General features: G+C 41.2%; 1 protein-coding gene and 1 long non-coding RNA gene across 2 annotated transcripts; both read right to left on the reverse strand.

The window, feature by feature from the left end:
* Positions 1 to 13497: 13497 nt before the first annotated feature.
* On the reverse strand, positions 13498 to 14118 carry LOC148195830 (L10-interacting MYB domain-containing protein-like). Its single transcript, XM_088095296.1, has 2 exons — positions 13768 to 14118; positions 13498 to 13686 (listed from the first exon to the last, which is right to left on the reverse strand). Exons 1-2 carry the CDS (start codon positions 14116 to 14118, stop codon positions 13498 to 13500), a joined length of 540 nt encoding a protein of 179 aa, XP_087951422.1.
* A 1233-nt stretch (positions 14119 to 15351) lies between these two features.
* On the reverse strand, positions 15352 to 17742 carry LOC148195831 (uncharacterized). Its single transcript, XR_015780681.1, has 2 exons — positions 16511 to 17742; positions 15352 to 15955 (listed from the first exon to the last, which is right to left on the reverse strand). It is a non-coding gene; the product is annotated as an uncharacterized LOC148195831 (long non-coding RNA).
* Between the last annotated feature and the right edge of the window lie 5382 nt (positions 17743 to 23124).

Below are 23124 nucleotides of genomic sequence, written 5' to 3' on the forward strand. Positions count from 1 at the left end.
AGGAGGTGGAGGAGGTGGAGCAAGAGGACAAAGTGGACGAAGTAGAGGAAGGGGAAGAAGTGGAGGAAGTGAGGAAGTGGACGAAGTTGACGAAGTGGAGTAAGTGGATGAAGTGGAGGAAGTGGACGAAGTTGACGAAGTAGACGAAGTTTAAGAAGTGGAAGAGTTGGACGAAGTGGAAGAAGTGGACAGTGTGGAGGAAGTGGACGAAGTGGAGGAAATGGACGAAGTTGACGAAGTTGACGAAGTGGACGAAGTGGAGGAAGTGGATGAAGGGGACGAAGTGGAGGAAGTGGACGAAGTGGATGAAGTGGACGAAGTGGACGAAGTGGAGGAAGTTGAGGAAGTGGAGGAAGTTTAGGAAGTGGAGGAAGTGTAAGAAGTGGACGAAGTTGACGAAGTGGAGGAAGTGGAGGAAGTGGAGGAAGTGGAGGAAGTTGACGAAGTGCACGAAGTGGACGAAGTGGACAAAGTGGAAAAAGTGCACATAGTGGTGGAATTTGACAAAGTGGAGGAAGTGGAGGAAGTAGAGGAAGTGGAGGAAGTGGACAAAGTGGAGGAAGTGAGGAAGTGGACGAAGTTGACGAAGTGGACGAAGTTGACGAAGTGGACGAACTTGACGAAGTGGAGGAAGTGGAGGAAGTGGAGGAAGTGCATGAAAAGGAGGAAGTGGACGAAGTGGAGGAAGTGGACAAAGTTGACGAAGTGGACGAAATGGACGATGTTGACGAAGTGGATGAAGTTGGCAAAGTGGACGAAGTAGACGTGGTGGACGAAGGAGATGAAGTGGACAAAGTTGAAGAAATGGCAGAAGTGGACGAAGTAGACGAAGTTTACGAACTGGACAAAGTGGAGGAAATGGACCAAGTTGACGAAGTGGACCAAGTTGACGAAGTGAAGGAAGTGAAGGAAGTGGACGAAGTGGAAGAAGTGGAGGAAGTGGAGGAAATGGAGGAAGTGGAGGAAGTGGAGGAAGTGGAGGAAGTGGAGGAAGTGGACGAAGTTGACGAAGTGGACGAAGCTGACAAAGTGGAGGAAGAGCATAAAAAGGAGGAAATGGACGAAAGTGGAGGAAGTGGAGGAAGTGGAGGAAATGAGGAAGTGGACGAAGTTGATGAAGTGGACGAAGTTGACGAAGTGGACGAAGTGGACGAAGTTGACGAAGTGGAGGAAGTAGAGGAAGTGGAGGAAGTGGACAAAGTGGAGGTAGTGGAGGAAGTGGAGGAAGTGAGGAAGTGGAGGAAGTGGAGGAAGTGGAGGAAGTGGAGGAAGTGAAGAAAGTGGAGGAAGTGGAGGAAGTGGACGTGGTGGACGAAGCAGACGAAGTTGACGAAGTGGACGAAGTTGACGAAGTGGACAAAGTGGAGGAAGTGGAGGAAGAGGAGGAAGAGGAGGAAGTTGATGAAGTGGAAGAAGTTGACGAAGTGGACGAAGTTGAGGAAGTGCTAAAAGTGGAGGAAGTGGAGGAAGTGGAGGAAGTGGAGGAAGTTGATGAAGTGGAAGAAGTTGACGAAGTGGACGAAGTGGACGAAGTTGAAAAAGTAGAGGAAGTGGAGGGAGTGGAGGAAGTGGAGGAAGTGGAGGAAGTGGAGTAAGTGGAGGAAGTGGACGAAGTGGACGAAGTGAAGGAAGTGGAAGAAGTGAAGGAAGTGGACGAAGTTGACGAAGTGGACGAAGTTGACGAAGTGGACGAAGATGACGAAGTGGACGAAGTGGACGAAGTTGACGAAGTGGACGAAGTTGACGAAGTGGACGAAGTTGACGAAGTTGACGAAGTGGACAAAGTGGAGGAAGCGGAGGGAGTGGATAAAGTTGACGAAGTGGAAGAAGTTGACGAAGTGGATGAAGTGGACGAAGTTGAAAAAGTAGAGGAAGTGGAGGAAGTGGAGGAAGTGGAGTAAGTGGAGGAAGTGAAGGAAGTGGAAGAAGTGAAGGAAGTGGACGAAGTTGACGAAGTGGACGAAGATGACGAAGTTGACGAAGTGGACGAAGTTGACGAAGTGGAGGAAGTTGACGAAGTGCACGAAATGGACGAAGTTGAAAAAGTAGAGGAAGTGGACGTAGTGCACAAAGTGGAGGAAGTGGAGGAAGTTGACGAAGTGGAAGAAGTTGACGAAGTGGACGAAGTTGACGAAGTTGACGAAGTTGACGAAGTGCACAAAGTGGAGGAAGTGGAGGAAGTGGAGGAAGTTGATGAAGTGGAAGAAGTTGACGAAGTGGACGAAGTGGACGAAGTGGACGAAGTGGACGAAGTGGACGAAGTTGAAAAAGTAGAGGAAGTGGAGGAAGTGGAGGAAGTGGAGGAAGTGGAGTAAGTGGAGCAAGTGAAGGAAGTGGAAGAAGCTAACGAAGTGGACGAAGTGGACGAAGTGGACGAAGTGGACGAAGTGGACGAAGTGGACGAAGTGGACGAAGTGGACGAAGTGGACGAAGTGGACGAAGTGGACGAAGTGGACGAAGGGGACGAAGAGGACGAAGTGGACGAATTGAACGAAGGGGACGAAGCGGACGAAGCGGACGAAGCGGACGAAGTGGACGAAGTGGTCGAAGAGGACGAAGTGGAGGAAGTGGACGAAGTGGGGCAAGTGAAGGAAGTGGAGGAAGTGAAAGAAGTTGTCGATGTAGACGAAGTGGACGAATTTGACGAAGTGGAGGAAGTAGAGGAAGTGGAGGAAGTGGACAAAGTGGAGGTAGTGGAGGAAGTGGAGGAAGTGAGGAAGTGGAGGAAGTGGAGGAAGTGGAGGAAGTGGAGGAAGTGAAGAAAGTGGAGGAAGTGGAGGAAGTGGACGTGGTGGACGAAGTAGACGAAGTTGACGAAGTGGACGAAGTTGACGAAGTGGACAAAGTGGAGGAAGTGGAGGAAGTGGAGGAAGAGGAGGAAGTTGATGAAGTGGAAGAAGTTGACGAAGTGGACGAAGTTGACGAAGTTGAGGAAGTGCTAAAAGTGGACGAAGTGGAGGAAGTGGAGGAAGTTGATGAAGTGGAAGAAGTTGACGAAGTGGACGAAGTGGACGAAGTTGAAAAAGTAGAGGAAGTGGAGAGAGTGGAGGAAGTGGAGGAAGTGGAGGAAGTGGAGGAAGTGGAGTAAGTGGAGGAAGTGGACGAAGTGGACGAAGTGAGGGAAGTGGAAGAAGTGAAGGAAGTGGACGAAGTTGACGAAGTGGACGAAGTTGACGAAGTGGACGAAGATGACGAAGTGGACGAAGTGGACGAAGTTGACGAAGTGGACGAAGTTGACGAAGTGGACAAAGTGGAGGAAGCGGAGGGAGTGGATAAAGTTGACGAAGTGGAAGAAGTTGACGAAGTGGATGAAGTGGACGAAGTTGAAAAAGTAGAGGAAGTGGAGGAAGTGGAGGAAGTGGAGTAAGTGGAGGAAGTGAAGGAAGTGGAAGAAGTGAAGGAAGTGGACGAAGTTGACGAAGTGGACGAAGATGACGAAGTTGACGAAGTGGACGAAGTTGGCGAAGTGGACGAAGTTGACGAAGTGCACGAAATGGACGAAGTTGAAAAAGTAGAGGAAGTGGACGTAGTGCACAAAGTGGAGGAAGTGGAGGAAGTTGACGAAGTGGAAGAAGTTGACGAAGTGGACGAAGTTGACGAAGTTGACGAAGTGCACAAAGTGGAGGAAGTGGAGGAAGTGGAGGAAGTTGATGAAGTGGAAGAAGTTGACGAAGTGGACGAAGTTGATGAAGTGGAAGAAGTTGACGAAGTGGACGAAGTGGACGAAGTGGACGAAGTGGACGAAGTTGAAAAAGTAGAGGAAGTGGAGGAAGTGGAGGAAGTGGAGGAAGTGGAGTAAGTGGAGCAAGTGAAGGAAGTGGAAGAAGCTAACGAAGTGGACGAAGTGGACGAAGTGGACGAAGTGGACGAAGTGGACGAAGTGGACGAAGTGGACGAAGTGGACGAAGTGGACGAAGTGGACGAAGTGGACGAAGTGGACGAAGTGGACGAAGTGGACGAAGTGGACGAAGTGGACGAAGTGGACGAAGGGGACGAAGAGGACGAAGTGGACGAATTGAACGAAGGGGACGAAGCGGACGAAGCGGACGAAGCGGACGAAGTGGACGAAGTGGTCGAAGAGGACGAAGTGGAGGAAGTGGACGAAGTGGGGCAAGTGAAGGAAGTGGAGGAAGTGAAGGAAGTTGTCGATGTAGACGAAGTGGACGAATTTGACGAAGAGGACGAAGTTGATGAAGTTGACGAAGTGGACAAAGTGGTGGAAGTGGACGAAGTGGACGAACTGGACGAATTCGATGAACTGGACGAAGTCGACGAAGTTGAGGAAGTGGAGGAAGTAAAAGAAGTGGAGTAAGTGAAGGAAGCGGAGGAAGTGGACGAAGTTGACGAAGTGGAGGAACTTGAAGAAGTTGACGAAGTGGAGGAAGTGGAGGAAGTGGAGGTAGTTGAGGAAGTGGAGGAAGTAGAGGAAGTGGAGTGAGTGGACGACGTTGACGAAGTGGACAAAGTGGAGGAAGTGGAGGAAGTGGAGGCAGTGGAGGAAGTGGAGGAAGTGGACGAAGTGGAAGAAGTTGACGAAGTTGACGAAGTGGACGAAGTGAACGAAGATGACAAACTGGAGGAAGTGGAGGAAGTGGAAGAAGTGGAGTAAGTGGAGGAACTGGAGGAAGTGGAGGAAGTGGAGGGAGTGGAGGAACTGGAAGAAGTGGAGGAAGTGAAGGAAGTGGAAGAACTGGAGGAAGTGGACGAAGTGGACAAAGTTGAGGAAGTGGACGAAGATGACGATGTTGACTTAGTGGACGAAGTGGACGAAGTTGACGAAGTGGACGAAGTGGAGGAAGTGGACGAAGTGGAGGAAGTGGACGAAGTGGAGGAAGTGGAAGAAGTGGACGAAGTTGACGAAGTAGACGATGTGGAGAAAGTGGACGAAGGGGACGAAGTGGACGAAGCGGACGAAGTTGACGAAGTGGAGGGAGTGGAGGAACTGGAGGAAGTGGAGGAAGTGAAGGAAGTGGAGGTAGTGTACGAAGTGGACAAAGTTGACGAAGTGGACGAAGATGACGTTGTTGACGAAGTGGACGAAGTGGACGAAGTTGACGAAGTGGACGAAGTGGACGAAGTGCACGAAGTGGAGGAAGTGGACGACGTTGACGAAGTGGAGGAAGTGGAGGAAATGGAGGAAGTGGACGAAGTGAAGGAAATGGACGAAGTGGACGACGTTGACGAAGTGGAGGAAGTGGAGGAAATGGAGGAAGTGGAGGAAGTGGATAAAGTGGAGGAAATGGAGGAAGTGGAGGAAATGGAGGAAGTTGACGAAGTAGACGAAGTTGAGGACATGGAGGAAGTCGAGGAAGTTGACGATGTAGAGGAAGTGGAGCAAGTGGAAGAAGTAGACGAAGTGGAGGAAGTGGAGGAAGTGGAGGAAGTGAAGGAGGTGGAGGAAGTGGAGGAAGTGGACGAGGTGGACGAAGTTGACGAAGTGGACGAAGTTGACGAAGTGGAGGAAGTGGACGAAGTGGCAGAAGTGGAGGAAGTGGAGGAAGTGGACGACGTTGACGAAGTGGAGGAAATGGAGGAAGTGGAGAAGTGGACGAAGTGGAACAAGTTGACAAAGTGGACGAAGTGGACCAAGAGCACGAAGTTGACGAAGTGGAGGAAGTGGAGCCAGTGGAGGAAGTGGATGAAGTGGAGGAAGTGGACGGCGTTGACGAAGTGGACGAAGTTGACGAAGTGCACAAAGTGGAGGAAGTGGAGGAAGTGGAGGAAGTTGATGAAGTGAAGAAGTTGACGAAGTGGACGAAGTGGATGAGGTTGACGAAGTTGACGAAGTGCACAAAGTGGAGGAAGTGGAGGAAGTTGATGAAGTGGCAGAAGTTGACGACGTGGACGAAGTTGACGAAGTTGACGACGTGGAGGAAGTGGAGGAAGTGGAGGAAGTGAAGGAAGTGGAAGAAGTGAAGGAAGTGGACGAGGTTGACGAAGTGGACGAAGTTGACGAAGTGGACAAAGTGGAGGAAGTGGAGGAAGTGGAGGAAGTTGACGAAATCGAAGAAGTTGACGAAGTGGACGGAGTTGACGAAGTGGACGAAGTTGACGAAGTGGACGAAGTGGACGCAGTGGAGGAAGTGGAGGAAGTGGAGGAAGTGGAGGTAGTGGAGGAAGTGGAGGAATTAGAGGAAGTGGAGGAAGTGGACTGAGTGGACGACTGATGAGAGGGTCGCACCTCCCACAAAAGTTGTGCATTAAAGAATGCAGTACAGTGCTAGGAAGTGACTCCTAGGTCGTCTCTCAAGGACCAATTTGGGTTCAGTCTCAGATCAAACACGTAGTGGGGGGGGGTTTGTGATTTTTTTTGGTTGCGGTAAAAAATTAAAAGCGTTGAAATAAAATTCAAAACAGTAAAACGAAATTTAAAACAGTAAAATGAAATTGGTACAGTAAATGAAATTAAAACAGTAAAAACGAAAATACAGTAACATGAAACAGTGAAAATAAATCTGGAACAGTAAAAAAAAAACGAAAATACAGAAAAACATAAAATACAGAAAATAGTAAATACAGAAAACAGTAAATTTAGAAAACAGTAAAAACAGAATCAAAATCACTGCAGTAAAATACAGAAAATAAAATTATAGTAAATGATCAACATGCAAAAATAAAGAAGAGCAGAAATTAAATTGCAGAAAACAACAACTGAAATTAAATTACAACAGAAATTAAATTGCAGCAGTAAAAAGAGACAGTAAAATCTGGAAATTTAGAAACAGAATTTGAAACCAAACTTTGCTTAGAAATTAAATTGTGCATGAAATTATTACAACAAAGAACAAGAAAGCTAAATTGAAAATTAAACATTACAGCAAAGAAGATGAGTGCATCAACCGTAAACCTCCATTTTCTGTACTGTGATTCTTCTTTCTCTGTTTTGGACAGCCGTGAAACTTTCAAGCTTTGAACAATAAAAACATTCACCCAAATGCATCAAAGAAAACTAAATGAAGAAAGGAGAATAACACTAACACAGCCGTGACTATTCAGCACAAATGAAAAGAAATGAAACACTTCAAAAATGAAATTACAAAGCTTCAAATTACAATAACAACTTGCACAAACAGAATACAGAGTGCAGTTTATAGAATACAAAGATGATAACAGCAGATGAATAAAAGCTTAAATGGAAAAGTGTACAAAACCGAAGGAGAAGGCACCAAGAACTTCAAGCTACATCACCCTCCATTCTCCTCAATTCTTCTGCTTTTTTTTTAAAAATAAAAGCCCTCCTCCTTTTTTAGGTTGCGGCTGGAACATGTGCTTCCCTTTTCCTGGATGGACGCCCACCTCATGCTTCCAACCACACACATTTCTCTGCTGGACCATTCTGCTTTTGACACCCCTTCACATGTGAAAGCTTATTTTTCTTTCTCTTTCGTGGCAGCTACTAAGCCCAACGTCACACCCATCTTTGCTTTGCTGGATGTCACCCCTATTTGGTGCTTCTGCTGGAAGGCCTTTTTGTGCACAAAGAAAAGCCAAGATGCTTCTCCAATTCCAGCCCATCACGTGACAGCACCTGCTTCAGGATGCTTGCTTCTACAAGGCGTGCGACTGCTTCTTCCAGCTGAAATCAGACCGTGCACACCACCCCTCTTCCTTCTTTCAACGTTAGCTTCTCCTTCTTCTTTTCTTTGACCAGCTGCTGGATTCTTCTTGGACATGTGAATGCAGAATGAATGGGCCGTGTGCAGCTGGATGTTTCTCAAAGAAAACGTGAATGGTGGCAGCTCCAAATTGCTGGACTTCTTCTTCTTCAAGGTGTTGCACCGTGAGCACCTCCTCTGCTGCCATGGCCGTGAGTTTCTCCAAATGGAGATCAAAATCCAAAAGCTTCTTCTCTAAATGAATGTCCAAAACCAAAAGCTTGTGTGGAGTAGAAGAGCACATCACCAAATCTGCACATCTCTTTTCAAGCCAAAGTGCCCGTGAGCTTTTTCAAGTGGTGGCCCCCATTATAAAATTCACAAAGAAAGTTGATTCCTTATTGGTAAGTGTCGTATGGTGTTGTCCCTTGGACATTAGCTTCCAACATGTGGCCCCCCTCTTTTGTTACATATGCTTCTTGCAAAATGAATTTCACCGTGTCCAGCTCCAAACGTGACAACACTCTTGTTGACTTAAACTTGCTACCATGCCTCTTCCAACAAGCAAAACCGTGAGGTGTTTACAAATGGTGGCCCCTCCATCATTCCAATTGATTTACTTCTTAAAAGAATCCAAGCAATGACCGTGACATTTACTTAGAAAATGTGGCAGCACACTTGTTATCTTCCAGCTATAAAACCGTGAGCTTCATTTCAATGTGGTCCCCTCCATTTTGCTTCTTAAAATTCAAGAATTGAAGGACTTTCTTAAGAGTGTTGGGAGGTCTTAGCATCGTCCAATGATCAATTCCAGCCACCACAATTACTAAACAGCAAGCAACCAATGCAAACAGATTAGAAATCACTCAAACAGTAATCACTGGACTGACATATGAGAGTAAAATAAATACTGGGAACAGCACAGAACGAATTTGAACAAAGTAAAAACTATACGTTAAAATAGACATCCAGACGAAACTATGAAAAAAAATTGCATGGAAAACGGATAAGAATTGAACTCAAACGAAGACACACAAGTTGACACAACATTCACGCGGCAGCCAGCGAAAATAAAAATGGCTAAGATGCATTGGCTCAATTGCCATTTCTCATTTAGCTTTCAAATGTCCCAAAAAGTTATCCAAAATTTTCCCGTAATTAATAATGCAAAATAATAAGCTCAGATAATTCAAATTAGTTAAAATAAGAATTTCCGATCAAATTAAGCACAATTAGGAAACACAAGAAAATACCGGACGTTTAAGCATAATTCCCCGACTAATTCTAGCACATTAAACTAAGTGAAGTGAGGAAAATATTGGTTCATCAAAATAGACCACACTTAGTCTTTTGCACTCCTGGGCAAAATCAAGACGCAAATCAGGGAATAGTTCAAAGGACTTTTAAGAAGGTGACACAACGTCGACACACAGAAAATAAAGATTCACAAGGAAACAAACAGAATTACACATTCCTCAAGAAATCTGGACAAAGAAAAGAGGTAGACAATATCCAACTCAGAATCAGAGAAAGCAGATACTCATGAAATTATCCAAGCAATTCAAATCATGACAAAATGATCAATCAGCTCAAAAGGTGAATCAAAAGTAACAAAACCTCACAGATGCACTATCAGTGTTTCTCTCAAGTGTTTAAGGTAAATCAATGTCACTCAATGCACTCAAGAAAGCGATCACAAATAGACTTGGCAAGCCTCTAATATCAACACTCAAGCACATACGCATGTTCAAATCAAAAGGTCTTTTCATGGTTGTAATGGGGCCAAGGACATGGGAGGATAACATATGGATGAGAAGCTATAAACCAAAAGAAATAGAGGAGCAATGGGGAACAAGTGTAAACACAGTCAAATCACACCCAAAACCTCTAATTCAATCCTCTTCTTGACTCCATTATTCACAAATTTATTTATTTTTTCTCATTTTTCTCATCATTTTTTTTTCATCCTGTCTCTTTTTTTTTTCTTTTCTCACTCTTTAGGACACAACTATAAGAGACAAGATACACAACATATTTACAAACATAAAACAAGAAGAGGAACCAACCAGCCAATTCATCAGAAACCCCAAGGAGACCACACTTGTTCCCAGAACACTTCCAAAGCTCCAAAATTCCCTAAGGTTAAGGTAATATTGGTTTTTCACTTAGGGCTAGTGTATGAGCTTCAAAACAAAGAAATGAGGAAAGTATAGGCTCAAAAAGGGTTTTCAAAGAATCAGAGCAAGGTAAGCTTATTTGGCTAGAGAGGCTCAAGAACAAAAATGCCTTTATCACTTCCAAACATGCATATCAATCAAGAATTATCAACAAGAGTCAAGCCAAGGCATATGTGCAAGCAATCAAGAGACATATCACACACAAGAAAGAACATCAAGTGGCTCAAATTCTCACACAGGGCATTTGTGTCACAATCAATTCAACTCTCAAACATCATGATCATCTTCCAAGCAAAGAAAAGCAAGGGATTTCAAACCAATAAGTATCAATCAAGTGAAGTGAAAGACGAGTCTACAACTTTAACACAGTCCAGAAATGAAGAGAAACATATAAAACTGTACACAAAACAAAACAAAAACAACTTAGAAAAGAAAAAAAATTTAACACGGAAAACAAAAATTAACAAAGAAAAATCAGAATCTCCCCCAATAGACCACAGTTAAACTACACAGTGTCCTCAATGTGTCATAAGCATAAGATCAGAAATCAAAACAGTCAACAGATCATGGACAAGTGCAATAAAAGTAGGGAAAAGGGGAGAAGAGAGAAAGAAAACTCCCCTGGTCATGGTGGCAATTGCCAATTTTGGACTATCAGGGAGATGTCTTCCACCACAGGATTCAGCAAACAAGTTTTGAGGAGGAACAACTTCATCAGTACTGCCATATCATCCACAACGCGATGTTTCTTCTTTCTTTTCCCAGCAAACTGTTCCATCAGTAGCTTTCGTTCCACTGGCAGTTGTTCAGTGTGTGACACCGGAATGGAGATCTCTGGCTCAGTCAAAGAAGTAGCAATACACTCTCCTTCATTAATCATGATTTCCTTAATGTCAGCACCTGCATTCTCATTTAATTCTGCAGCATGGTCATCAAACTCACAATTAATAGCATCTGTTATACACTTAGAATCTGTCTGTAGCACATAATCAATTTCAATACAAATCGGGCAAGAACCAGATTCACAATCACATTCAAAGTTCTCAGAGAACTGTGTCAAATCAAAGTTCAGTCCTAACTCTATAGAGTTATCAGATTGCACAGTTTCCACCTCAAAATCAGTATTGATATATGCATCATCAACAGAATCAAAGGTCAGTTCAAGGCTATTATCATTCAAAATTTCATCACGGCAATCATGTCCATTCAAAACAACCCTTAGACCAATGGGTTTAATGGCTGATACTGAATCAAAAATTTTAGAATGGTCAATCAAATCTGTATCAGTATCAGTCATGAATCCTATAGAATCAGTGTGCATCAAATCACAGGCATTTGAATGCATAAGCAAATAAGGTAAAGTGTTTGGAATCTCAAGTTCAGAATAAACCTGTTTTTGCTCATTGAAAATTTTCTTACCAATCTCCAAGTCATCAGCTGCATCCTCAAGGCTATCATTTAAATCAAGGTCAGTGCAAGGATAGGGAACATCAGGTATGTCAATGTGCTCTACAGGGAATAATGAATCCACAACATGAGTGTGCACATGTGTATCAATATCAGAATCCAAAACAGGCTTAAATGGTTCAAGTTTTACCAATTCAAAAGCATTAAAATTTACTTGAACCTCAGATACATGAGTAGGGATTTCAAGTTTACAGTAAACCTGCTCAGGTTTTTCCTTTACTACCTCACTTGGATTTTGACCCGCCAGCTTGCAGAGCAACTTCTTTGCCTCTGTTGGAGTTGTGTCCATCAAAGATCCCCCAGCAGCTACATCCACTAATATCCTTTCATTGTCCAAGAGCCCTTCATAAAAGTAAATCAAGAGCAAATGCTCTGGAATTTGGTGGTTTGGACAGGCTGTGCAGAGCCTGTTAAACCTCTCCCAATAATCTGGCAGGCTTTCTTCTTGAAATTGCTCAATGGTAGTGATCTCCCTCCTAATGCTGCTTACCTTTGCTGTTGGAAAGAACTTGTGGAGGAATCTCTGTTGTGTTTCTTGCCAACTATCAAAAGGATACTGGTATAGGAACCAGTCTCTTGCTGCACCTTGAAGGGACATTGGAAACACTTTCATCAACACTGTCTCCTTTGAAACACCAGGAGGCCTCATCGACAAACACACTAAACAAAACTCCTTGAGGTGCCTGTATGGATCTTCATGTGCCAACCCATGGAATTTGGGAAGACTCTGGATCAGATCATATATCCAGTCTTGAGAATCTGTCATCTCCTCTATTGTAGTGCAAAACCTGTCTCAGACCTGGACTTCCACTTCAAACAAAGATTAAACCAAACATATAGAAACATAACATCGGGGAAAACCATTATTTACATAATTTGAAACTTCGAGAAACAACAACTAAATGCACAAAATACAAAAATGATAAAAATCTAAAAACACAAAAATCGATAAAAGAAGTAAACCCAAACAAGACTAACTAAACATCCTAAAACACATCACACAACACAACACTAACACTAACACAACAAAACACAACACACACAAACACCACAAAAACCTAAGACCGAACCATTGTTCCCCGGCAACGGCGCCATTTTGATAAGAGGGTCGCACCTCCCACAAAAGTTGTGCATTAAAGAATGCAGTATAGTGCTAGGAAGTGACTCCTAGGTCGTCTCTCAAGGACCAATTTGGGTTCAGTCTCAGATCAAACACGTAGTGGGGGGGGGGTTTGTGATTTTTTTTGGTTGCGGTAAAAAATTAAAAGCGTTGAAATAAAATTCAAAACAGTAAAACGAAATTTAAAACAGTAAAATGAAATTGGTACAGTAAATGAAATTAAAACAGTAAAAACGAAAATACAGTAACATGAAACAGTGAAAATAAATCTGGAACAGTAAAAAAAAACGAAAATACAGAAAAACATAAAATACAGAAAATAGTAAATAGAGAAAACAGTAAATTTAGAAAACAGTAAAAACATGAAGAGCCTATCTATCTGGGGTATAGAGACCCAACTCCACCATCACCTCCTCCATATGTGGATGAGTATAGTCCAGGGCAGACTCAATCTGTGCTTCCGTTCCATTCGGAGGAACTTCATCTTCACACAGTTCCAAAAGGAAGGCACCTATGGTCGATGTGATAGATGCTCAATTTGATAAGTTGACAACCAGCCTGGATGGTTTCACAAATGTCCTTGGCTCTACAAATGTTCATTTTGGTGTAATTTATGATGCAGCCATCTGTCAAGTCTCAACAATGGAAGATAGAAATCAAATACTCCGTCGCACCTCGATGTACACATACACAGAGGGCAACATTTGTGAAATGTTGAGTGCTATGAAAATTGCTAATGAAAACTTGCTCGAGCAATGTTATGATTTCTTATGTGGAAACCCCACATGTACTAAAAGGTTGATCGGACTTCCACCACACAAGAGGTGGAATAAGTTATGTGAAATGATCTCGGGTGGTCATTGTTAGGGATGTCTTCAATGATTAGTTGTATTACAATTATACTATTATATGTTCAATGTACCTGTTTTATAATTGTGACTTCTTGGTTTTAATCCATCTTCAACTTTTAAGTTATGGTTATGGTTATGATCTAATGGTTTGTCTTTGCTTATTGTTATTATTAATATTCAATAATTTTTTATGACTTAACTTGGTATTGTTTTTATTTATGGTTTTGTTGAAGAAATTGTGAAATGGCCTCATCATCAACCAAAAGTTATTGTTATTATTCAAACATTCAATCAATCAGAATGTACTCCATATTCTGATTAAGATCAACCTGTACACGAGGCCCAACCCGTTGTCGACGTGCTTGACGAGCGGTCCGAACACCACTCCCAATAGCTCGATCCGCAACCCATAATTCCATCATTAAATCGTAGTGTCTGATACTATTAACTCTCCACTTTGATGCACTTGGCCTCGACTGAAACAACATAAATTAAACAGATAGTGGTTGAACTTATGTCTTTTAAGAATCCACCAAATTTGAATATTTAACAAATACCTGAATGAGGTCATCCCAGACTTTGTCCTCAACTTCAAATCTCAGACTTATGCCGTTCCAGGCAAATCCACTCAATCCAGCAAAGAGGTCATGAACCTCACGCCATCTGTCTTTTAACACCTTTTGACGATTTTTGACATTACTTTTACTAACATTAACATAACCACAACTATGAAGGTTTTGAACCATGTTATTATAGGCTTGGGTTGTCCAACTTCCATCAACCCTATTACCCAAACGGGTTTCCTCGATCAAAGAATGCAAAATCGTAGCATCCATGTCCTTTGTCCATTTAATGAACTCTCTTGTGCCTCCAGAGGACTCAATGGTTACTCCCTGACCCCTATCCATATTAAACCTATTTCATAAACAAAATGGTAACAAGTCAAGTTTACTTAATCATAAAACCAAATAGATGTGATATTCAAATAACATAGTCATAAAAAATAATCAATTACAATAAGTATGAGTTTTGATAATCTCGCCACATTTCATCTGCTATGGCATCCCTAATAGTACTACAGATAACAGTTGAAAAACTGTTATTTTTATACTTAATTTTGACATAAAAAATAACCTTTATGACTTAGAAACTAGCTTGGAATCATGCTTTTGTTTATGTTTTGGAAATAAGAGAGTTGGATGGGTTTTATGCTTGGTTTTCCTTGTTTTTGTAGGTTTTAAGATGAATTGAATGGAAGAAGTGAAGGAGCCAGAAGTTGGACTCAGAAAAGGAAGAAAAAGTGCATAAAACAAGAGTCGCAAGTACCGCTCAGCGCCACTTTTACCGCTGAGCAGCACTTTGAAGTCCCGCAGTCACCGCTGAGGGGCAAAACTGCAACTAAGAGTCAAATAGAAGAACCGCACTTACCACTGAGCGCCATTTTATTGGACTTTGGGCCACTTTTCTGTAATTTTTAGGGTTAGTATCTTTGGCCAAAAACTTGATGAACAAATCTTCAATCCCCGAAAACGAAGTCAAAAACTTGTTAATGCTCGACAAGTGTAATCGAATCGTATCAAGTAATAAAACACTATAAGACCAAGTATCGTTTTCCCAAGAGACTCACGACACTAAACATTTATGTGATTACTCAACTAATTAAGACTCTAAAGAACATATTTTTGGGATTTTGAATGCAAATGCAATAAAATAAACATGAATGCATGAATGCAATTTGATCAATTGAGGTTAAACACAAGAAAGAATAGATGAAGTTGATGATATTGTTGTTGGGGTTTAGATTTAACCTAATTTACTCTCATGCATTTATGAATTCGTCTTTCTTTTCATTAATGTTAATGACACTCTCTGAATTACCTTAAACCCGATGTCTCGGTGAAGAAAGCCTATGCTTAATTATGAGTTCATAGAATTCCTAGCATCCCTAATAATTAATTCTGAAGCACAGAAGCTTAAAGGCAACCAACCCTCATATCTCTATGCCTAGGCAATACTGCTTTTGGTAGAATTTCCCTAGTTTTAGATTTCCCCATATTTGCCCATATTGACAAAATCAATAATCATGACATCGAATGAGTTAAACAATGAATGTTTTGGGCAAAGAGGAAAAACCCTAACAATTAATGAAAGAAAGCATGTATCTTATAAAAGATCTTGAAGAACAAATTCAATACATGAGAGTTTAAGAAGGTTACATCTTTCCCAACAACAATAAGGTTTATCCCTCCATCGTCATGGAAGAACTAGATGAATAATGGAATGAAAGAATGAAAGAGATAGAAAAACCCGAGAAAGAGAAGAGGAGAGCCGTCACCATCCCCAAATCTACCCCCAAGGGGTGAAAAGTATGTTTGTGTGCTTAAGCCATCAAAAGATACTAACCCTAGGAAGACTAAAGCCTTATATAGACTTCTAAATATTACAGAAAATTAAGCCCAAGCCCATAAGAATAACAGAAATCGGGTCCAAGCCCAAAACAGATCATAAAAATTATAGAAAATTGGCCCAAAGCCCAATAAAGTGGCGCTCAGCGGTAAGTGCGTTTCTTCTATTTTGCCCCTCAGCTGCATTTTTACCCCTCAACGGTGCCAACGGGTCCTTGAAAGTGCCGCTCATCGGTAATTGGCGCTGAACAGTACTTGCGGCTTTCTTCTTTTGCACTTTTTGTGTCCTTTTTTGATTCCATCTTTGTCCCACTTCACTGCTTCAAATTCATCCAAAAACCTGCAAAAACAAGGAAATTAAGCATAAAACCTGTCCAACTCTCTTATTTCCAAAAATATAAGCAAAAGTATGATTCCAAGCTAGTTTCTAGCCATAAAGGTTGTTTTTTATATCAATTTTAAGTATAAAAATAACAGTTTTTTAACTGTTATCACAACCCCAAACTTAGAACTTTGCTTGTCATCAAGCAAAACAAAACTGGAACAGTAAAAAAAAACGAAAATACAGAAAAACATAAAATACAGAAAATAGTAAATAGAGAAAACAGTAAATTTAGAAAACAGTAAAAACAGAATCAAAATCACTGCAGTAAAATACAGAAAATAAAATTATAGTAAATGATCAACATGCAAAAATAAAGAGCAGAAATTAAATTGCAGAAAACAACAACTGAAATTAAATTACAACAGAAATTAAATTGCAGCAGTAAAAAGAGACAGTAAAATCTGGAAATTTAGAAACAGAATTTGAAACCAAACTTTGCTTAGAAATTAAATTGTGCATGAAATTATTACAACAAAGAACAAGAAAGCTAAATTGAAAATTAAACATTACAGCAAAGAAGATGAGTGCATCAACCGTAAACCTCCATTTTCTGTACTGTGATTCTTCTTTCTCTGTTTTGGACAGCCGTGAAACTTTCAAGCTTTGAACAATAAAAACATTCACCCAAATGCATCAAAGAAAACTAAATGAAGAAAGGAGAATAACATTAACACAGCCGTGACTATTCAGCACAAATGAAAAGAAATGAAACACTTCAAAAATGAAATTACAAAGCTTCAAATTACAATAACAACTTGCACAAACAGAATACAGAGTACAGTTTATAGAATACAAAGATGATAACAGCAGATGAATAAAAGCTTAAATGGAAAAGTGTACAAAACCGAAGGAGAAGGCACCAAGAACTTCAAGCTACATCACCCTCCATTCTCCTCAATTCTTCTGCTTTTTTTTTAAAAATAAAAGCCCTCCTCCTTTTTTAGGTTGCGGCTGGAACATGTGCTTCCCTTTTCCTGGATGGACGCCCACCTCATGCTTCCAACCACACACATTTCTCTGCTGGACCATTCTGCTTTTGACACCCCTTCACATGTGAAAGCTTATTTTTCTTTCTCTTTCGTGGCAGCTACTAAGCCCAACGTCACACCCATCTTTGCTTTGCTGGATGTCACCCCTATTTGGTGCTTCTGCTGGAAGGCCTTTTTGTGCACAAAGAAAAGCCAAGATGCTTCTCCAATTCCAGCCCATCACGTGACAGCACCTGCTTCAGGATGCTTGCTTCTACAAGGCGTGCGACTGCTTCTTCCAGCTGAAATCAGACCGTGCACACCACCCCTCTTCCTTCTTTCAACGTTAGCTTCTCCTTCTTCTTTTCTTTGACCAGCTGCTGGATTCTTCTTGGACATGTGAATGCAGAATGAATGGGCCGTGTGCAGCTGGATGTTTCTCAAAGAAAACGTGAATGGTGGCAGCTCCAAATTGCTGGACTTCTTCTTCTTCAAGGTGTTGCACCGTGAGCACCTCCTCTGCTGCCATGGCCGTGAGTTTCTCCAAATGGAGATCAAAATCCAAAAGCTTCTTCTCTAAATGAATGTCCAAAACCAAAAGCTTGTGTGGAGTAGAAGAGCACATCACCAAATCTGCACATCTCTTTTCAAGCCAAAGTGCCCGTGAGCTTTTTCAAGTGGTGGCCCCCATTATAAAATTCACAAAGAAAGTTGATTCCTTATTGGTAAGTGTCGTATGGTGTTGTCCCTTGGACATTAGCTTCCAACATGTGGCCCCCCTCTTTTGTTACATATGCTTCTTGCAAAATGAATTTCACCGTGTCCAGCTCCAAACGTGACAACACTCTTGTTGACTTAAACTTGCTACCATGCCTCTTCCAACAAGCAAAACCGTGAGGTGTTTACAAATGGTGGCCCCTCCATCATTCCAATTGATTTACTTCTTAAAAGAATCCAAGCAATGACCGTGACATTTACTTAGAAAATGTGGCAGCACACTTGTTATCTTCCAGCTATAAAACCGTGAGCTTCATTTCAATGTGGTCCCCTCCATTTTGCTTCTTAAAATTCAAGAATTGAAGGACTTTCTTAAGAGTGTTGGGAGGTCTTAGCATCGTCCAATGATCAATTCCAGCCACCACAATTACTAAACAGCAAGCAACCAATGCAAACAGATTAGAAATCACTCAAACAGTAATCACTGGACTGACATATGAGAGTAAAATAAATACTGGGAACAGCACAGAACGAATTTGAACAAAGTAAAAACTATACGTTAAAATAGACATCCAGACGAAACTATGAAAAAAAATTGCATGGAAAACGGATAAGAATTGAACTCAAACGAAGACACACAAGTTGACACAACATTCACGCGGCAGCCAGCGAAAATAAAAATGGCTAAGATGCATTGGCTCAATTGCCATTTCTCATTTAGCTTTCAAATGTCCCAAAAAGTTATCCAAAATTTTCCCGTAATTAATAATGCAAAATAATAAGCTCAGATAATTCAAATTAGTTAAAATAAGAATTTCCGATCAAATTAAGCACAATTAGGAAAAACAAGAAAATACCGGACGTTTAAGCATAATTCCCCGACTAATTCTAGCACATTAAACTAAGTGAAGTGAGGAAAATATTGGTTCATCAACGACGTTGACGAAGTGGAGGAAGTGGAGGAAGTGGAGGAAGTGGAGGAAGTGGAGGAAGTGGAGGAAGTGTAGGAAGTGGAGGAAGTGGAGGAAGTGGAAGAAGTTGACGAAGTTGACGAAGTGGAGGAAGTTGACTAAGTGGAGGAAGTGGGGGAAGTGGACGAAGTGGAGGAAGTGGACGAAGTGGAGGAAGTGGAGGAAGTTGACGAAGTGGACGAAGTGGACGAAGTTGACGAAGTGGACAAAGTTCAGGAAGTGGAGGAAGTAGACGAAATGGACGAAGTGGACGAAGTGGAGGAAGTTGACGAAGTGGAAGAAGTTGACGAAGTTGACGAAGTGGACGAAGTTGACAAAGTGGATAAAGGTGACGAAGTGGAGGAAGTGGAGGAAGTGGACGACATTGACGAAGTGGACAAAGTTGACGAAGTGGAGGAAGTGGAGGAACTGGACAAAGTGGACGAAGTGGACGAAGTGGAGGAAATGGACGAAGTTGGCGAAGTGGACGAAGTGCACGAAGTAGAGGAAGTGGAGGAAATGAACGAAGTGGACGACGTTGACAAAGTGGACGAAGTTGACGAAGTTGACGAAGTGGACGAAGTGGGGGAAGTGAACGAAGTGGACGAAGTGGACGAAGAGGAGGAAGTGGACGAAGTCGAGGAAGTGGACGAAGTGGACGAAGTTGACGAAGTGGAGGATATGGAGGAAGTGGACGAAGTTGACGAAGTGGACAAAGTGGAAGAAGTGGACGAAGTGGAAGAAGTGGACGAAGTGGAGGAAGTGGAGAAGTGGAGGAAGTGGACTAAGTTGACGAAGGTGACGAAGTTGACGAAGTTGCGAAGTGGACGAAGTGGACGACATGGAGGAAGTGGAGGAAATGGAGTAAGTGGACGAAGTGGACGACGTGGACGAAGTGGATGAAGTGGAGGAAATGGAGGAAGTGGAGGAAGTGGATAAAGTGGAGGAAGTGGAGGAAAAATGGAGGAAGTTGACGAAGTAGACGATGTTGAGGAGATGGAGGAAGTGGAGGAAGTGGAGGAAGTGGAGGAAGTAAACGAAGTGGAGGAAGTGGAGGAAGTGAAGGAAGTGAAGAAAGTGGAGGAAGTGGAGGAAGTGGACGTGGTGGACGAAGTTGACGAAGTGCACGAAGTTGACGAAGTGGACAAAGTGGAGGTGATGGAAGCTACTCCAGGATATGCAGAAGAAGCTCCAAAACTCAGAGAAGTGGCAGCGGATTGAATGAATTCAGTGGAGTTCTGGATGCACGTAAGGTGTTTGATAATATGCTGGAGGTGTTTGAGTGGTTGTGTTTGGTAGAGTTCTAGCTCAGTAGGCTTTCCAAAGGGGAAAGAAGCTAGAGGAGGTGCAAGATAACAATGCACAAGGTTGAACTTGAGAGTAAAAGCTGAAAATTGGCAGCATTTCTTTACTACAAATCAAGTTACCTTTACAAGTGATTTGGCTTCTCTTTTATAGATGAAGAGTAACTTGCCTAGCAAGCTACTAAACATATTAGCAATGTACATGAAGCCCTATAAGAAGTGTGCAGGAGAAGCTATACAGCTGGCCATATGTTCCATACGGTAAACATTGAAAACATGCTTTAAAAGAAAGTGGAAACGCTGGTTTGCTTGGTTGGCCGTATGTTGTATATCAGCTTTGCTTTTCCAATCCAAAAAGCACTTCCTTTCTTCCTTTCTTTACCTCCTTTGCTTCCCTTAGTTCACCAAGCTTCTTTGGTTGATTGGCTATGGTTTTCCACTCTTATTAGTGACCTACAAAACAAGGTAAATGTATTTAGTTAAAGAAAACATTCTAAGACTTAGAAAGAAAATATTAAGTCCTTTATTCAACTTCCCTTTCTTGGTCTTAGAGTAAAGTTGATACTTCTTTAGATGGAAAGTCCCTAAAGGGGTTGCCATCATTTCCTCCCTCTTTAAAAACGATTTGTCCTCAAATCGGGAAGAAAGAAAGAAGCACAACTTTGGTTTTTATGTTCCTCCGGGATCAAAAATATATCTACAAAAGATTGAAAAAATGAGTATGATGAAGAAGATGTAAACAAAGATAAGAAGACAAAAGAAGAGTCTTGTATTTTTGAAAAAGATTTTCAGAAATTTAGGCTTGGAAAAATGGAAAATTCCATAGTCCCAAGTTATTGGATTTTTATCTTGAGTTACTTGTTTACACAAAGGTAACATTAACTCAAGGTTTGAATTGCCATATTTTGAAAAGGATGGTACAGAATATGGGATGGCAATTGATTTAAAAGATAAATGAATAATGGAAGAGTGCACAATAAATGGAAAAGAAGTAAAGAATGAGAACCCTTCCCTTTTAGGTTCCATGGTGATGGTAAGAGTAGGAGTTGCCAGCATTAGCAAGAGCTCCTTCTCTTTACTTTCCTCTGCTTTCTTCTTTTCTTCTTCTCTTTTCTTTTCCTCTTTCCTTGTCTCTCTTTCCTTACTCTCTTCTTCTTCTTTCTCTCTTTCTTGTCTCTCTTCTTCTTCTCTCTCTCTTTCTTGTCTCTCAACATCTCTTTTTAGCTTTAATTCTATTTGCTTAGCTTGCACCTCCTTAAGGTTAATCTTAAATTCTAGTTCTCTAATAAGGAAACCATTATCATTTAAGCTTTCAAGAAATATTTTTCCTTTTTCAATGTAATCTCTCAAGAATTGGAGGTTTCTCTTAATAGTTGAAGGTACAAACTCTTTTCTCATGCAAGATTTTAATTCAGACCAATTATGAATGGGAGATTTTCTACCTATCCTAACATGATATTGTCTCTCATCCCACCACTCTCTTACTTGCATTTCAAATCTAGATGTGTAGAGACTAAGGACATAAGATTCACTATTGCTAGAATGAAAATAGGATTCAGGTTTACTTTTTCTAGCAATAAATGGATGCATGTCATTAATGTCCTTTTCCCAAGTTAGGTATGTTAATGCACCAATATCCGCACCAAAGTATGGAATATTTGCCCTAGCTTGTTTATACAATTCACCCTCAATCCGAACAAATTCATGAAAGCAACAAGTCCTTCTTCTAGCTTCATCAAGTTTTCTTTTAATTTCTTTGAAACTAATGGATTGATCAAAACTAGAAAACCAAGAGGACCTATATGAACAAGAAGACGGATAAGAAGTATAACAAGACATCAAAAACTTTTTTTTTTTTTTTGATTTTTGTGAAGGATTTCTAGAAAGATTCTAGAGGTAAAATGAACCAAATAGCTCCCAGGAAGGAGAGGTGAGTCACAAATGGACAAGCTTAAGAACCTTGTCCTTCCTAGCCAGAGTGTCTTTGGTTGTTTCTTACCTTAGTGTCTAGGTAGAAATCTGTCAAAACTTTTTAAATGCAAGAATGCTATGCACCTAGAAACCAAATGAAGGTTTATCTAAATGAAACGCGCTCCTATGTATCATGGAGACTTAAAACATAAAAGTCAACAAGCAATGTAAAGTAAAGCAAATGGAAATGAATGAAACACGACCCTAAGTGAAAGTGCAAGTGACACTTGGAGCCACTTGACACACTTTCACACTAAGAAGTGGAAACTAACCTATTACAATGTTTGATGGTGCACTTGGAATTGCTTGAAAAGCATTTTTCCAAGTCACTTTAAGTTGAAAATGAACACAAAATTGAAAGAATTGACAAAGGTTCCGTGATACCAATCCAAATTTACAATTGAAAATTGTGGAAAAATGGAACAAAAACTAAGTGTAACTGCTGTTTCAGATTGCTGGACTGTCAAAAATGGTGTGTTTTTGCTACTGCCATGGTGCTGGAACAGCAAGGATAAAGTGCTCTTGGAGTCCAAGCTTGTGGCCACTTTAACAAGTCTTCCACTCCCTAAGATGCTACCCCTTTGGAGAAGCAATCTTGAAGTTTGAAATTTCACCACAGCATCACACCAAGCCAAACAAATCAGCAACAAAAAGTTAGCAAAAGTCTTGCAGTGCACCAGATTTTTCAGTGAAAATTAACTTGACAGCACAATGGAAAGCCAAGAAAGTTGAATTTTAATAAATTTGGGGCTGGAAACAGAGATAACACTCAAAAGGAACCTAAGATAGGGTCTAGAACAGATGAAACAAGCAAGAAAAGACTCAAAACAGTGAGTGAATCGTGTGCAATGTAAGTGTTTGATGGAAATTCCAAAGTGTTTGACAAAATGCCACAAAGAGATGCAGATTTTGTGTTTTCTGGATTTTGACTGTCAAAACTGGATTGCAGGGGTGTACTTGCCTTTTTCTGATTGTTTTACACTTGTGTAAGCATTGGTAATTAATTGGAAACCAAATCCCCAGCTTTTGCCAATCCAATTTGCAAATTGAGAATTTTTAAGTGTAGAAAACAGCAAAGAAATGCATGCTGCACCAAAATTGTGGCTGGAAAAATGGAACAGCAGTATTCAAAATGAGTTTCAGTGATGAAAATGATCAAATGACACTTCAAAGAAGTTTGTATCATCAAATGGAATATGTTCAAACACTTAAAC

This window comes from Vigna umbellata, chromosome 7, assembly GCF_029865625.1.
Source record: "Vigna umbellata cultivar VRB3 chromosome 7, Vumbellata_1.0, whole genome shotgun sequence".
NCBI classification, from domain to species: Eukaryota; Viridiplantae; Streptophyta; class Magnoliopsida; order Fabales; family Fabaceae; genus Vigna; species Vigna umbellata.